Source organism: Astyanax mexicanus, chromosome 5 (assembly GCF_023375975.1).
Source record: "Astyanax mexicanus isolate ESR-SI-001 chromosome 5, AstMex3_surface, whole genome shotgun sequence".
In the NCBI taxonomy this organism is placed as follows: Eukaryota; Metazoa; Chordata; class Actinopteri; order Characiformes; family Acestrorhamphidae; genus Astyanax; species Astyanax mexicanus.
The window spans coordinates 31291851-31310183 of record NC_064412.1 but is presented as its reverse complement, the minus strand read 5'-3'; the positions used below and the strand labels follow the sequence as shown (position 1 = coordinate 31310183).

Below are 18333 nucleotides of genomic sequence, written 5' to 3'. Positions count from 1 at the left end.
TCCCACTTCCTTTTAAGGATGATTCCACCAGAGCCCAGTGTGGCGTCATGGCAGCATCTGGGCAGTTTTGAGGTGGCGGCTGCTGTACGAAATAGCAGCCTGCTGCTGCCGGCTGCAGTTACGTGTTGCGGCACACTCGCGCGTTCCATTAGCCACACAGAGAGGCCATTGTTTACGCCGGAGCCTCTGACCCAAGCACAGGGCTTCCTCCCATCTGCTGCAGTGAGAGACTGGATTTGAAGCCCTGCTTTTATTACAATGTTATTATATTGTAAATCATGTTCAGCATTGTTTTTCTTTTTAAACCCAGGGCTTTAAATCAGCATTTGAACCAAATCACAGCAACAAACAAGGCCAGACAAGTTTTAGAATAATTCAGATATGTTAGTTTACTCACTATCAATCAACATGTTTACTGGTTTAATACAATAAAATCTGCTTCAGAATATTTTGCTGGTTTGAAGTTCTGCTGTACTACACTTAGGGCAGGACAATAATTCATTATGTATTTCTTATATATTTAATTTAAGTTTTCATATAAAGTTTCCAGTATTTAAATAAATTTACAGTTGTCACTGACACAGTTCTTACCTGTAACCCCTTTAGTCTTTGAGTTGTCTGCTGGTGTTTAGTGCGTTTCTTATAACCAAGAGTCAAAAATTGCTGCCTGTCTTCATGCCATTCTGTTATTTAGCAAGAGCCCCTGCTGCTCTCAGCTGAAACCAGTGCAGGTGCTCGATTAAACTGGTTAAATTTGCATGAAACTTGCTTATTTTCACCCCTTTGCTTGCTTTTCATAATTTCCAGTCTAAAATATCTCCAAACAAATTACAGTTTTAGTTAAACCAGCAGCCAATGTTGGTAGTGATTTGTGTTGGTCCTGCATAAGAGAAGGGTGTTACCACATACATCACCACAGCCAACAGTAGGTGTATCAACATTATAGAATATTAGTATATCAGATTTTGTGTGATTTGCGTTTTTTATCGCTTATATTGCATCACCAATTGAATTTTCAACCACTAGGTGTCGCAATTGCCAGGTTTGGAGATACCAAAATGTCATCTGTTAAAGTGGCAGTCCGTAAACTGAACTGAAAGCAGAAACATTTCTGACTGGAGAATGGGCAAAATACTGTGTTTAATGGTACCAGTGTGCTGGAACGACCCTCTCTGCTAAGCCTAAAATGTTCTTTCTAAAATCTGAGGTGTCTGGTCGCTTTTTGTGTCTTTACATACTTACGTCACACGTACAGCCTCTTAAAGAGGATCCGGCTCAGTTTTACTGAAGCAAGCGGCTGGTGGAGCAATGGAGACTTCAGAAGAGGAAAATCAGAGCTCAGTACCTCATTCACTCATAATAAAAACAAAGTGTGTAGATGAACTGAAGTTTCTGGCTGAAGTGCTCTCTCTCTGACTGAACATAACCTGGAATCGGATTCATCCGCTCTGAAAAGAGATCGCATCACACCCGCATGTTCGGAGCAATTAACCATTCTCACCAGAGAGGGCCCTAAATCCCAAAAATTATGGGCATCAGCTTAAACATAAAATGGTTAAACGTTTTGCGACTGGCACCTGAACAGAAAAATATATAATGAGACGTATTGTATTTTTAAACTTGTACTAAACATATTATTCTCTAGTTCACGTAATGTGTAATATGAAGTAGATAAAATGAGTCTGAAAGAACATTGCAAGCAGACTTGGCAACCCAACGGTTATCAATTTAATGTGGCCCATTCTAGCTGATGCTGCTTAACGCTGGTTGTTTGTCTTATTTCGTTGCTGACCGTAAATGCAAATTGAGCACGCATCAGTATGGTTTTCACATCAACCCGCTATTAAGTGTGTAGGATTTATACATGGAAACATGCTGGATTCTCTGTCTCAGTAAAAACAAATTATCTCATTATTTCTTTAGTGGTGGTGATTTCTCTTAGGAGGAAAAAAAAACTTCTCTCCTGAAGCTCCCAAGCAAAATCGCTCTTATTTTCTGAGCCAATATTAACCACAGTATAATATATTCCGTCCACATGCAGCCAAGTCATTAATCCTGAGTGTTTAGCAGAGTTCAGTTACAGGAGCTGTGATGAAGACCAGGTAAAGAGGATTAGCTGCAGTATCACTGTTAAATATCAGTATCACTGTTTCTCATGAAGGTAATGGTGATGATCTTTCCCCCCCTCTCTGTTTTGTTGTTCTGTAGAGACTTCAACTCCCTCTCCAAAGAAAATGTGTATGAAAACAACCGGCTGGTGAGTATCGCCCTCAGCTACTCATTTCACAGCACTGACCATAAATGATGTGAAAATTAGAGGTTGCTGCAGAGTGACGTCACAGTTAATCCCCAGGGTTTATGTTGTTGTCCGTGTCTCACGCTGCTTTCACAGTTCTGCTGCTCTCAGCTTTACTGTAGTTTCGCAATTTACAGCAGTAATGTACTGCTTACATGTACACAACTATAAATACAAAAACAGTCAGTCTCAGCTGGTAATTAAGAGATCATGTGACGTGACAGGATGAGTTTAGACCAGTGAACAGGAAATGAGGGCTGGGCTTTATGCTAAAAATATTATATTTCTATTTCTATAATTAAAAAGTCGTAATTTTTTACGTAATTTAGTATTTTAATACTTGTGGTCATCCTTGCCCATCCTTAATTTATACTTGGACCTCCATAAATCAATATTTATATAAGACACATCTACTCTGTTCCATAAAGTATTAATCTTATTCAATAGATTTCATAATGTTCCTAAAGACAGACAAATAGTGGAGTTAGGTAAACTCCAGGTGTTCTATTGTGTGAGTAACAGGAAGCCTCAGGCTAAGGCTAGACCTTCTGAGCCACGTTTGCAGCATGTGACTGTGTGTCATTATCAGAGTTAAATAACGACATCATGGCTCACGTTCTTATCATCTCTCCTGAATACTTTAGAATTTTCCTAGGTAAATATTAGGGAAGCTGATAAAGGAGAGAACAGTCAGTCAGAGCTTAGTAAAGGAAGAAAGTAAACATAGGCAAGCTGTGATATCTCTTAAAAATAACTCAGAGCTGACTGAAGTAGTTAGATAAATCATGTGACAGGTATAGGCTTCTATCATGGATTTTAAAAAAATATTATTAAATAAGCCTTTTATTGAAACCTGATTGTTTATAGGGATTTTCATGATCTTGAATTGGATGTACTTTTGATAGAATAATCACAAAATTGTTAAACTGTTAAATTACTGTTATAAATAAAGTAAATTATGAAACTAATACAAACTACAAAGATGTGATGCCATTATTTTTAGGATTTTGTGTAAAATAAATAGACCAAATGCTGGAATGGGGTTTGTATAATTTGTTTTTATTTGGTTACATTAACTTATCAAATTAGGTTAATTTAAATGTTGTGTATTTTACAATCGATTTTGTAGCAAATCAGCTTGCAAGAAATCCACAAAACAGCAAAACATATAGCTCAAAAGTAGCAAATCCAAGACCACAAAAAGACAACACAAAGCTAAAGTGACAAGTAAAACTCCGTTAAATTTGAAGAAAAAAAAAAAACCCTATCCAGATGGGATTAGTTTCTCAGAGGGACGTCTGTGAAAAATATTTCACACTTCTACTCAGTGATAAAACTCTTGCATCTGGACTGCAATTGAAAAAAACGGAGGTCAAGTGAGTTTTTGGGTTTTCTCGGTCACGTGACCTCGCGTTCAGTAGCTCCTCCATTTCCACTTGCTGTGTCTCTTTGTGTTTACGTGAAAATGTGCGCCCAAAGTGTAATTACGGTGAATTGCAGTGGACAAATAGCAATGTTATTAAATGCGAGGTGACGAAACTCAGAGATGTGAGTCCGGACGGGAAAAACATTACCGGAGGACCACTGTGTTCAGTGAAAAACAGTAGATAATTCTGCCTGTCATTTTCTCAGAGGACCTCTGAGAAAAACACATACATGCTCATTCCGGATGGGAATAAAATCAGAGAACTCCACTTAAAAGAGAAAATTATCCCAGGACCCACTGAGAAGCTAATCACGTCTGGATAGTGCTAAAGACTCACAAGGGGAACCCATACTCTGTTCATTTACCAATTATAAATGATAAAAATATAAAGATATAATATTTAAGGTCATCTTAACAAAAAGAAAACAATCATAATCACCATACTTAATTTTTTTTATAAACATTTTCTAACCTTTAAAAAATGCTCTTTACTGCAGTAATTTCCACTTCTGTAGCTCCCTCTCAGGTTCAACTGTACTAAAGGCATGGATGATGTGTTTTCCCCTCAGGCGTTTGAAGTGGCAGAGAGAGAGTTGGGTATTCCAGCCCTGTTGGACCCGGAGGACATGGAGAATATGAAGGTGCCTGACCGCCTCAGCATCATCACCTACGTCTCACAGTACTACAACTTCTTTACCAACAAATCTCATGGTGAGTAGGGGTGCAATAACTAATCAACCTCAAGAACAAAACAACACCAGTTTCGTTAGCAACTGTTGATTAGTTGGTTCCTAACCAGGAACGGTTTAGAACATGTGTAAACTGCAGATTAACCAAGTAACAGTGTTGAATACAATTTTACTGCTTGTGTTATTTTCCCTTAGTCTTTATTCCTTTCACATTAAATCAAAGCGGAATTGAAAACATACAGACTGAGCAGCTACCTGTAATGTGATTGTAGCATATAGGTAAAATCATGGCTGTTTGTAAGTGATTCGCCATAAGAGCAGGGTTATATTAGCAGAGTGGGAAGCAGAGTTAAATTAGTGTTTATTACCTTGGATTAGTCGACTATTAGCTTTTGTAAGAGAATGATATTTAAATAAATATTAAGTGTAATAGAGGTAATGGTATCATGCAACTGCTACAATAGGAAATGTATCAAAATAAAAGTTAATTATTTAAACAGGGAGACTTCATCTACTAAATAATTCACAAATCTGAACATAGCAGTATTAAAAATACCATTCACATGAAAGCTAAAATTGCTGTCTCTCATTTGTTACACCTTTTTTGTTTTGCTGAGCTGAACAATTGTGGATAAACTAATTTAGTTAAAAGTACTGTTTTAAATGCATTTTTATCTTTATTTTCTTCATTGTTTCTTAGCAAATGTATAACACAATCTTGAAAAAAATTTAAGCTGATATCCAGTCAAATGTTATTTTGTAATTGAGTGATTTCTGATCTAAATAATCAAGTTATTTGTTTAAATAATAAATAATTATCTAACTATAAGACTAGTTACTTCTTTCAGCCCTATTTGTGAGTGTCTACAAGTGTATATCAAATCAAATCAAATTTACATAGTGCTTTTTACAACTAATCGCAAAGCTGCTTCACAGATTTGGGGTGGTAGCAGGACAGAGAATCAGACAAAACCTTAAACATACAACAGAGAAACCCCAGTGAGTGACGGAGGCAGGGTAATCTCTCTCAGAGTTAGAGGAGGAAGAAACAATCGGAGGAACCAAGGCTCACATGTACCATGTACCATCAAGGCTAATATTTAAGGGGGGAACACATCCTCCTCTGGTCAGAAAACTAACTCTAATGTTCATAGTCATTATACATTCACATAGGTCTAATTTATTTAGGTGAATAATTACACAAGCAGTAGAAGCAGTTAGAAAATTCCTCGTTAAAGTTCATGTAAACTTCGATGTAGTGCTGAACGATTTTCACAATTAATTTGAATTACAGTTTTAATGCGATTTACAAAATGGAGTAATCACGATTTATCTTTATAATCTAAAATATCAGAAAACGCTACTTATTTCTAAAGTGTTTATTCGTCTTACCTTGGTTACCGGCTTCCACAAACCAAAGCACACACATTTTCTAAACATTCCACCAAGTATAAAGAATAAAGTTCCATCACTGTTCCAGCACTTTCGACACAAACTATAACTCCAGTGTCCGAATGTGTGAGTTTATAAATAATTGTATTAAAAGTTTTCACCCATTCTTTGTCATCTGTAGTTTGATTTTTGTGGAAATATATATTTTTGGGCTATAATCGCCCAGCACAACTTCGATGTAATCAGTAGTGGAAAGTGTATAAAAGTGCACTGACACACTCTTACTCAAAATTGTGTCCTGTGCTGAAAATCCAAGTTGTTGTGGATGTCATGCAGTTCATATTTGTGTTTATATATCTGTGTTGCCTAATTTGTCCTCCAGGACCATGCTGACCATTAATAATGAAAGAGGATTTGATGTGATCTGTCTGTCAGTATTAAATGCCATTAGAATACATAAATTGTCCTGAGTGTTTGTAATATCAGAATTGATCTTCCAGCCTCAATCAATTAAGAGAATTGAGGAGCAGGCAGTTTCTTTTTTGGGTGACTGGTATTCTGGCTGAAGGGCAAATGTATGTTAAAATTAACATCACATTGAACATCTTACATCTTATTAGCTTTAGGCTATAATAATGCTGAACATGCATTATTAATTTAACTCTGGTAATGCTAATACAATTTCGAGTAGGTAAAGTGTTTTACCTGTCTTGGGACAGCAAGTACAGTGAAATAAACTCAGATTAAAAGTAAGATTTTGAACTTGACTCTCAAACTTACCTGCTACTCTTCTTCTTTTTTATTGTAGCTAACCCTCCCTTAATAAAGAGACCCAGTGGTACCGGGCACATCGAACCAGCACTGAAGAGACCACCCACTCCTTTAGAGAACAGAACCCCTCAAGCAGAGGTACGGAGAGTGTGTGTTTATAACAGCAGTCTGCATGTAAATATTACACTTTCTGGGTCTACTAGAAGCCTCTTTCTCTTACTGCAGTCCTTGCTTATAGAAAATACTTGCTTGAATGGAAAATAAATAATTGTATTTAGAGGAGATAGATTCAGAGAGAGAGAAAGAGAGATTGATGTGTGCAGTACTGCATGGTAATATGCTCTAAGAGCAGTTTTTTGGAACACATCCCAGCAAACACTCACAGAGAACAGGCGGCTCTAAACCTGGCCCAAGTCCATGCACTTGGAATGAGGACAAATGTGGCAGCCTGAAAGCATTTGCAGAAGCTTTACTCTTTAATGAAATATTAAATCCATTTTGGCAGGGTTTTCTCCATAGTATAATCAGTTAACTTAAAGAAGCATACTGCAGGAATTAGCATTTCTTGCGCCTGGGCTCCCCCTACAGCCAGAATCTATAATTTACACTTTTTACATGCATTTCTGGATAAGCAGCCCACTTCGCCAAAGTAACATAGTGCAGAAATCCATGTGGCAAACCTGATGTACAAATAACTTTGTGTGTAATAGTTATTTGTACTTCTCCAATCATAAGTCTTAAAATGGTGGTTACAATGTAGATTGGTTGATTTGTCAATAAAGAAAGTATTGATTAAGAGATTGCTAGTTTGAATCCCTTTTATGCAGCTTGCCCTCAGCCCTGAGGGTGGGGTAGGGGGTGCTCTTTTCACTCCTAGGGTCAATCAGCACAAGCAACAATCTGTGAGCTGATGTATCAGAACTGAGTCGCTACTCGTCCATGCTACATCAGCAGCAGTTTGAAAAGAGGCATCGTGTGTCACATGTATGAAAGGAGGCATGTGCTAGTCTTCACTCTCCTTGTGTTGTGGCATCACGTGGGATGGGAGATATACAGCTGAGTAGCAGTTGAATGGGTGGAACAATTGGCCTAGCAGAAAAAAAACAGCTGTTTGATGGTATAGTTATTGGTCTAGATAGCACATATAGCAATAGTACTGCATTCTATATTGCTTTAGCACATAAACTGCTAGAATTTCTCACATGATACATGTGTGTTTTGAAGATGTTCTGACCTGGTCAACTAGCCATCACTGTTTGGCTCTTGTCAAAGTGTCTCATATGATTACTCTTGCCCATTTTTCCTGCTTCTAACAGATCAAACCGATCAATAATTGACTGTTCACTCTCTGCCTAATAACATAATATATACAGGTCTGGAAAAAAATAAGAGACCACTTAAAAATGATGAGTTTCTTTGATTTTACCAAATTGAAAACCTCTGGAAAATAATAATCAAGAGCAAGGTCCTTTAAACCAAGCTGAACTGCTTGAATTTTTGCGCCAGGAGTAAAGGCATAAAGTTATCCAATACCAGTGAGTAAGACTGGTGGAGGAGAAAATGCCAAGATGCATGAAAACTGTGATTAAAAACCAGGGTTATTCCACCAAATATTGATTTCTGAACTCTTAAAACTTTATGAATATGAACTTGTTTTCTTTGCATAACTTGAAGTCTGAAAGCTCTGCATCTTTTTTGTTATTTCAGCCATTTCTCATTTTCTGCAAATAAATGCTCTAAATGACTATATTTTTATCTGGAAGTTGGGTGAAATGTTGTCTATAATTTATAGAATAGAGCAACAATATTAATTTTTATTCAAACATATATCTATAAATAGCAAAATCAGAAAACCTTAATCATTAAGAAACTGAAGTGGTCTTTTATTTTTTTCCAGAGCTGTATACCCCTTGCTATCTGCACTAGCATAAAGTAGCCTGTAGTCCTGGAACAGGGGCTAAGGAATGTAGTTGTATCAGTCATTTTATTCTACACAGTTCTATGCCATTGACAGTATATAGATCATAAGTTGTATATGTATATAAATACATACATATACCTCATAAAGAGAGCTTGTATATCCTCTCTCTGCTTTTTTCCGTTCCTTCCCTTTCTCCTTGCCCTTCTTCAGACGGAACTCTGCTCTTCTCCTTCTTCCTCCTCCTCTTCTTCCTGTTCGTCTTTGACCTCCCTGCCCCCAGCTGACCCTGTGCCTAGGCAGTAGGAGTGGTGGGGCTGGTTGGGGGGTGGGGTGGTCAAATCAGTTAGGTCTGTCTTTTAACCTTCTGAGCCTTTCAAACATTCACCCATCATTTTAACTCCTCATCTTTTATACAACTTGTATATTAGGGCTCTAAATTTGTTATCAAACTAATCAAAAACGATTCGATTTTGGTCTGAATAGGTAAACAAGTACCAGTAGTTTGTCCAAAATCAAGCAAGCTCTTTATTCAATGCTGTATTTTGTACTCGCATTGCAAAATCATTGCTTTACCATCAGACTTGAGTATCATGATACGCTGATGCTTTTAACAGCCCTAATGACTTTTATAATTATAATGGTGTTAATTTATTTATATACTTTTATTATTATATAGAATGTCTATAGCACTAGTGAAAATTCAATCAGATAGAGAAAAACCAATCAGTCCATTCATAATCATGACTCTCCATATGATCTCCCCCGCTCCTTCTCCTCTCCCTCCGCCCCTGCCCTCACTCACGCCGTGTCCTGGCTCCTGACCCTGCCTGCTGCGCAGTCCAATGCAGACGGACAGTTAAAACGCAGCACCCTGAGCAGCACCTGTGCAGCCTGTGGGAAGCATGTTCACCTGGTGCAGAGGTTCCTCGTCGATGGTAAACTTTACCACCGCAACTGCTTCAGGTATGTCCTGCAGGTGCTAAACTCCAGACAGATGCAGTATAGGGCTTTGTTAATTTAATTGTTTGAATACACTTGGTGCATAAAAGTGGTGGAACTGGTGGTTAAATATTAAAGGCGAACTTGGGGGTAGTAAAACATAACAAGTACAAACCTTTGACGAAAAGACAACTATGTTAACCCCCATCATTCAGAAATACAGCTCTTTTAGCCAATGCCCTTAACAGGCTTACAATGCTAGCAATATGAACATAACAAAGATAGTTACCAATGCAAAGAAACCCACGCTATTCTTACACCATTAACAAGCTCAAAGTAGCTCCGTATTTAATTGGTAAAATTCAAAGGGCTCTGATATTTAAAACATGGCACTGAGAACTTTAAAAATGCAGAGGTAGTTTATAAAAAAAAGTTAGATTTTTTATCTTTTACTATACCCCAAGTCCATTTCACACTGGAGTTCTCCTTTAAATGTTTTTTTTTTTAATAAATATAATAGTTTTTCATATCTACATCTCACCATTTTCGCAATCTCCTGTATCCATTTAAAAAATGTAAGACTAATATATGTAAAGACGCTCTGTTCCTATTGGCTGTACTGTGGTGTTTTTTTTTTTTTTTTTTTTAAAGCTGTAGTTTGCAAAAATATATATAATTAATTTTATGAATTCAAATGAACCAGTACATTTTAATTATATTTATACCATATGCATAAGTATGCATGTTCCATTAATTACATCCTTATTATAATATTTTACATTATTAGTATAATTGTATCTCATAACTGTCTAACTGCACACTACCAGTCCGTTTAACAGTATAGCTAGCAATTTTATAGTATAATAGTGTGATGTTTGTAAATCTTATTAGAGATTTGTATTAGAGACGAGCATTTTGAACATTAAAATGTATTTATTCACCGATCAGCTACAGAGTAAGACTCGTTGTTGCTTGCCACTGTGAGCCTTGGGGTTAAAAAGTGTAGATTTGTTGTAGCACTTAAAGTGTTTTAAACTAAGCTGAAAGCTGCTCAAACAGGAACATTTTTATCTGTATTTAATAGTTACTTTTAAAGCTCTCTGTCAACGGGTTCCATTTAAAAGCAGCATAATAGTTCAATTGCTGTCAAAAATTGCTGTTTAAATTTCTGTTAAAACTGCTTCTCTATGTTTATTATATTTACCTTAAGTATTATTATTATTGGGTAGTTTTAACCAACTAGTTCCTAAATACCTACAAGTTTAGCTTGTTTCATTTTTCTCAAACAAATATTAATGAAATATAATATATACATAATTTTTTATAGTGTATAGCATGTTTGTACTTGTACTAAACACTGCCTATTAATGTGTACAGTCTCAGATCATGCTGTGAATTCATGCTTGTGTGTGTTTAATTCAGGTGCAGGGAATGCAGCAGCACTTTACTGCCTGGCTCTTACAAACTGTCAGAAGACGCTGGATCTCTGGTGTGCACTCACCACTTTACCAGGACCTCCTCTGTCAGTCAGAATGGTCGACCGGACCTTAGCAGGCAGGTTGGCCCAGTGGTGTCAAATCCAAACCATGAAACCCCTACCAGAGGGAGGAGTTTGGAAAAAGCACTTCCTGTTCATTCTGAGGTTCGTGAACTTGCTCCCTCTGAGAACCAGCAGGAGCAGAATGATGAAAAAGAGGCAGAAATCAGGGAGGAAACTGAGGGCGGAACGATAAAAGAGACAGAGCCACAGCCCTCCAGCCCGCCGAACCCTTTCGACGAATCAGACGAAGAGGAAGATGAGAATAGGAAGGAGGAAGAGCAGCCAAAGGGAAACACAGAGGTCACTAACGGTGTCCTTTCCTCAACCCCAGTGAGCAGCGCAGGAGAAGATAGTCGACCTGTTCCCGCCCCTAGAAGGGTGTTTGACCACTCCCCTCCGGCTCGTCCTGTACCCAAGCCACGTCCTGCAAGACCCTCGCAGAGTCCTGCAAGACCCTCACAGAGTCCTGCAGTGAATGGTAAGCTGTGTGGGTCATGTAGCGATTATTAGATTTTTCTGAATTTTAAAAGCTGCACTCTTTGACATCTTAGGGATGTAATGATTCCCTCTGATTCGATTTGATTGAATCTGATTCATATTTCAATTTTCTTACAATATTTGGATCAAATTTGACTTATAATAGGACAAAATATTAGGACACTTTTGCTACTTTTTTATTTATTTACATTTTATTTCTCAATTAATCACTTGTTTATTTAGGCAATCTAGAGTGAAAGTATCATTGTGTAAGTGCATAGTAACAAAGAAAATATAGTAGAGTCATCTACTTAAATAGGTTTGGTATATCTTTCCTAAAGTATTTGTTTTTTGGTGGCTTTTTACTTTAATTTGGCTGCATTTTAAAAATTCAAACATATTACTTATCACTCCACTATATTATTGGAGCTATGTTTGTACTATTAGCTTGTGAGGGCTGGGTGGAGGATTTGTCGTCTCTCCCGGCCCACAAACCTGGAGAGACGATACTTGTGCGGCAACCATAGTGAGCCAACCCACCCCCACACATGGCGGGGGGATAAAAAAGGCTTGTGTCAAAAATGACTGACATATCAGTCAGTCAAAGGGCCTCTGCCCTTTGCTTACGCCCACTGGTTCTTTGGCCTGTACTAGTGGGATTACAACCTCTGGTGTTCATACAATGCAACTGCATAACATTTCATAAATAGGATATGGAATCATATGTTTCTACGATGCACTCATCAACATTTTTCATCGCAATGCATCCTGCAATGATGCTTTGTTACACCCCTACTATAAAGCTATTCAGGCTAGTTGCATTGTCAGGATTTTTAGATAATAACAAAAAGACACTTCTGAGACGAACATGTTTTGAGTTTACTAGTAAAATGTGTTTAAAAACTTCTGATAGGTAAAATAAATTTTGTCCATTTTTAACAGGAGAAGAAAGTCTGCGCAGACTCTCCACCCCTGTTCCTCGTGAAAGATCATCTTCCCCTGTTGGGTGAGATCACTATCCTAAACCTTTTTCTTCCATTTACTTGTTTAATCATAGGCACGTGTTGTGTCTTGTTCCTTTGGCTGTTTGTTGTCTTGTTTGTTAATGTCTTCGGTTGTCACTGTCTTCTCCCACCCATTGCTCATATGACTCACTCAGCTCCAGCCGATCCATCGACACACCTAAACCCAAAGTCCCGCCTTGGTTGGCTCTTGTCAAATCAGAACCAAAGAAAAAATTGGCTCCTCCTCCCCCTCCCGCCACTGGTGCAGCCACACCTCCACATGCTGGCGCTGCTTCCTCTGCACAAGAGGAGGAATCCCAGACAGCTATCCCCTCAAATCCCTTTGATGATGATGATGAAGAAGAAGAAGAAGATAAAGAAGGGACAGAGGCGGAGACTTCAGATCTGTTGGCCCCGCCCTCTGTGGTCGCTGTACATCCATGGTATGGGATTACACAGGCAGCTGATGATGCTGGGGCTGCCACACCTTCCAGAAAAGGGAGCCCCGCCCCCTCAGGCAGCCCGGGAAGTGGCAGAAGTAAAAAACGGCAGGCACCCAAAGTCCCAAAACCTTCCCCAACAGGTCAGTTACTGTTACTGACCAAAAAAGAAAGTTCAGACATTTTATATATATATATATATATATATATATATATATATATATATATAGATTATATAGATTATATAGATTAACATAAGGTCATAAGTTTAAAAAAAAAAAGCAAGGTTGAAATGGAGTTAATGGAGGGTGTAATAAAACACAAACTTTTTGTTAAATAGCTCACCTTTAAACTCTCTCCAGTATTCTGAAATACAACGCATTTATCTGATGCTCCCTACATGCTTACGATGTTAGCGATATGGGCATAGCATTGCCCATTAATGTAGGTGGGCTATTTAACAAAAAGCATACTCATTATCACGTTTCACTACACCACAAGTCCATTTCACACCTGATTTTTTTTTAACAGTGATGTTATAATTCAAGTGGTCATTCTGACTGTTTGCAAAACTTTGCAAGAAGTATAGGGGCAGTATTGCCCCATTTTTTTTCTTTTCAATGTAATATACACTAGTAGTGTAGACACATTTGTATGTGTTTTTATATGTTTGTTTATATGCTATATTGTACGCTTTATGTACAGCTCTGGAAACAATTAAGAGACCATTTTAGTTTCTGAATCAGTTTCTCTGATTTTACTATTTATAGGTGTATTTTTGAGTAAAATGAACATGGTTGTTTTATTCTATAAACTACGAACAACGTTTCTCCCAAATTCCAAATAAAATTATTGTCATTTAGGGCAATTTTTTGCAGAAAATGAGAAATGGCTGAAATATCAAAAAAGAGCTTTCAGACCTCAAATAATGCAAAGAAAACAAGTTCATATTTATTAAATTTTAAGAGTTCAGAAATCAATATTTTGTGGAATAACCCTGGTTTTTAATCACAGTTTTCATGCATCTTAGTATGTTCTCCTCCTCTCTCTCCAGTCTTACACACTGCTTTTGGATAACTTTATTCCACACCTGGTGCAAAAATTCAAGCAGTTCAGCTTGGTTTGATGGATTGTGATCATCCATTGTCCTCTTGATTATATTCCAGAGGTTTTTAATTTGGTAAAATCAAAGAAATATTATTTCTCATAATTTTAAAGTGGTCTCTTATTTTTTTTTCCAGAGCTGTATATTATATTGACTTAACACTTGGCTTGGACTCTAGCCTAAAGGCTCTTTGCACTTTTGTGACTTATTAACATGTTTGTTACTGTGTTGAAACCTGAACCAATTTTTTTTAAATATGACACCCTTGAAAATAACTGTTTGTTAAAAATATAAAGTCCATCACTATTGTCTGTGTCACTCAACCTCTATCCATTTGCCATCCATTTTCCTCTTGTCCCCTCTGTTTCCTTTTCCAACTTGTTTTCTGTTCCTGGTTTCTTCAGCTCTTCCCTCTTCTCAGTCTTCTTCTACCTGTCCCTCTCCAGCTCTGAGCACAGAGAGTCTGTCCTCCTCTTCGTCAGACCACGGCCTGTGCCGGACCACTGGTGCCTCCGTGTCCCCTCGGCGAGCCTCTGCTAACGAGCAGGAACACCCGTTTACCAAAAGCGTGTCGGAACCTTCTATCAACAGCCCTGGTTCTAGCGACTCGTCGCCTTCAGCTGAGCCTCAGTCCCGCCTCTCGACGAGCCCCTCCCCCTTGCCACCTTATACAAATACCTGTTCAGCACCAGCCACTCCAGAAAGTAAACGAATGAGGCCGCCCCCTCCCCGCCCTCCAGCCGCTCCTAGTCCACTGATTGGGTCTTCTTCCTCACAGCAACCAAGCACACCCAGTAAGGTGAGCGAAGTATGGTTTAAATTCTTTGATCTTTCTTCAGAGATGAACATTTTAGGATTGAGGCAATGAAGTAATATTACAAGTGTTAGAGCATTGGGCAGTTTTGCGAGAGGTTTTGTGCACCTTCATAGTACTGTGTACGAGTCTTCCTATTTCAGTCAGTGCAAAGAATTTTGAAGCTGCTATTTTACTATACATTTACTACATAATATTGTTTTAAATATTTCAATAAAACATTATATCTGATATGTATCTTAATATTTATGAAAACTCTGTGAGAAAAAAGCTTCTATGAGTTTGCTGGCCTTGTATAAGGGTGAATAAGTTTTCACAGTTATTCATAAGTTTCAACAGAAGGCTGACAAACATATATATTTTTTAAATATTTAAATACGTGACTTTTTTTCCCCAGGTGTTTAAACAGCCGATTCAGGCTTCCCCTGTATCTGCAATATTTGGGGTGACTCCTAAAGAGCTTTATTTGGGGAAATATGGCTCAAAGGTGGAAGCTTTTGCCACAATAGTGGGAAATTTAAAAGAGAAAATCCCTCCTACTTTTAAACATTTGGTGGATAACATAATGCAGTTTTTGTTTTCAGAAAAAAATGATGTGCTTTGGCAGGCTGTAGTGCAAAATTTCATAGTATTTGGCAACCTGTTTTGACTTATATAGACAATATCGACTCTGGGATTATTTGGTTAATAACTACCCAGTTTGAAAACTATTTTAATGTTTAATATTATGCTGTAATTTACATTTTTCTGTTTATTTATGGACTTTTTACCTTTTGCCTTTTATTTGAACAAAGGAATTATATAATCTTAGTTAGATTTATATATTATCTGTTTATTTAGTGAAGGTTGATGCAGTGTGGAAGGGGGATTAAGGATGGAGACCACTTTTCATTTCTTGTGTGTTTTTTTATGTTCTTTTTTTATGCTATGCAAATATCCTCTGGTCCTCTGTTGAAAAAGATAGATACATGTGGACAGGGCCTCTTCTGTGTTTAAAGCAGGTTTAGGTCCTCAGTCTGTTTGTACTGTAGTTTTGTAGGAAAATTCAGCCAGTCTAAAATATTCAGTGGATTATCATTAAATTCCCTCAGAAGGATTATGTTGCTAAAACGGTGGTTGTGGGTAGAGATTAATTAGTTGTTGACGTTACCACAGTGTCCACAGTGACCTCATTCCTGCAAACAGATTCAAGGTGACGGTGATGAATAATGTGGGCAGACTTGGGAGTAACTGCAGGATTTGTGAAGTATGCTTGCTGGCTGACCTCTAACATTTCTCTCCCTGTTCTCCTCCTGCTTCTCCAATCCTTCCATTTCTTCTTATTTACTCACTTGCTGTCTGCAGCGGATCTGTAAAGAGAATCCATTCAATCGGAAAGCCTCTCCCACAGTTACCTCACCCCAATCCAGACCTCCTAAAGGACCTCGTCCTGCTCGTCCACCTGCGCCAGGACACGGCTTCCCCCTCATTAAACGCAAGGTACTGTAAAAACTCTTTAAATAGCACAGAATAGAATGTTCCAATTATGATCTTTAATATTGAGCACAATAAATAAAATAAACCATTGTCCAATAGGAAGTCTGACAAGACATTTCTGTTTTGAAATTAATACAGTAATCTCAGACTATATGCACATTTTACATGCATGTGGTAAAACCAGTCCAGTTAAGGTATGGACTGGACAGTGTCCAAAAAGTATATTTTAAAAGGCGAAAACATGGGTCATCTCACGTTAGTGAAAAAAAAAAAAAGTTCACTAACGGTCAAAAGTTTGGACACCTTAAATTCAGTGGCTTTTCATTATTAAAAAAAAAAGAAAAAGGGTAAAAGAAGAAGGCAAGGGGGCAAAAAACGGAGGTTGATTCTGTTCAGCGAATCACATTGTGTTTCACATTTATGACAACGCATGTATGCTTTTTTTTCTTGTAAGAGATTCCTCAATAAAAATATATTCAAATATATATATATATATATATATATATATATATATATAGATATATTTATATATATATATATATATATATATATATATATATATATATATATATATATATAGATATATTTATATATATATTTAGATATGTCATTGTTACAATCCCTTTAGTTTTTCTAGGGATAAGAGGGGTATGTAACATTGTGAATGAGTTAAATGAGTGTATGTGTGTATGAGGGAGAAAACCACAGACCAGAGAAATTGCCATTTAAACCATTTACTGAAGCCACAACTCAATATATACAGTAACAAAATCCAAATCCAATATTTACAAATAAACAAAGAAGTTCTCAAAAAGATACTCAACTGAAAACAAAAGAAGGGCTGAACTCAGGACGGCACCAAAGGAAAGAACTTAACAAAACAAACCAAATCCCTAAGCTAACCAACTGCTCTCCCTCTGTGGGGTCTGTCTGTCAGTCCTATCTGACAGACAGACTTGGATTGAACAATAAATACATTTAAAAAATATCCTGCAGTAAATAATACTAAGGTTCTTCAAAATATGATGAAAACCATATGGAGTTATTTGTGGTATTAGTGGTAAACAATCCAGAATATGTATAAAGTGTATAGTTGGTATACAGTGAATTCAGTGAATATTTAATCCATATTATGGCAAGAACTACTTAAAGAAGAACTAAGTAAAATATAAATATATATATATTATTATTAGATTTTATATATATATTATAAATATATAACACGTTAAGAAAGTAAGGCCAGTTAATCTAAAAAAATAAATGACATTATCTTTAAAAGTTTTCTCAAGTGAAGTTGCAAAGACAATGAAAAATGGCTCTCATCAGGACCACCCCAGGAAAGGAGGAAGCCCAAGAGTTACCTTTGTTGCACAGGATAAGTTTATCAGAGTTACCAGCCTCAGAAACAGCAACGTTAAGAGAACTCCAGATAAAAGCACCTAAATGCTTAAGAGTATTTTGGTTTGTTTAACAATTTTAAGTTACTACATGATTCCTTATGTGTTCCTTCATAATCTCAATATCTTTATATTCATTTACAATGTAGAATAAAGTATTGAATGAGAAGGGGTTTCCAAACATTTGACTGGTACTGTAATTATTTTACATTTTACAGTGCAACTTTTGAGACAGTTTACAGTTTAGCCCATCCACTCAGAACTGCAGTTATAGGTGATATTGAATGGGTTCTTTGGCTGTGCAGGTGCAGTCTGATCAGTACATCCCTGTAGAGGACATCCACGTGGAGATGGGGGGACTAGAAATACAGCTGGATGAGCTGGAGCACAGAGGAGTGGAGCTGGAGCAGAGACTTAGGGACTGCTCTAATGGTGAGGAATATTAAACAAAAATTTTAATTTACATTTTATAATATTAAACACTTCATTAAATATTTTTCTTATGGGAAAAAAAAACAGCAACATCCACTAATCCTAAAAGATCAATCATCTGTGCTGTGCAGCGCCCCCTAATGTATACATTTGGTATAAAATGCCGAGTAAAAGAGAGGCACAGTTGTTGAGTTTTAAACACATGGAAGAGGCA

General features: G+C 37.2%; 1 protein-coding gene across 2 annotated transcripts in view; it reads left to right on the top strand.

Moving 5' to 3' along the window:
• micall1a (MICAL-like 1a) overlaps nt 1-18333 on the top strand; it is a 40305-nt gene that overhangs the window by 11385 nt on the left and 10587 nt on the right. The window contains exons 2-11 of one of the 2 annotated variants that reach the window (XM_007231351.4): nt 2209-2257; nt 4292-4433; nt 6612-6712; nt 9334-9458; nt 10857-11452; nt 12394-12457; nt 12611-13038; nt 14447-14799; nt 16159-16293; nt 17993-18119. In XM_007231351.4, the coding sequence (XP_007231413.3) occupies nt 2209-2257; nt 4292-4433; nt 6612-6712; nt 9334-9458; nt 10857-11452; nt 12394-12457; nt 12611-13038; nt 14447-14799; nt 16159-16293; nt 17993-18119 (2120 nt within the window). Of the gene's footprint in view, nt 1-2208; nt 2258-4291; nt 4434-6611; nt 6713-9333; nt 9459-10856; nt 11453-12393; nt 12458-12610; nt 13039-14404; nt 14800-16158; nt 16294-17992; nt 18120-18333 lie in introns of both variants that reach the window. The other variant, XM_007231350.4, reaches the window with a different exon arrangement.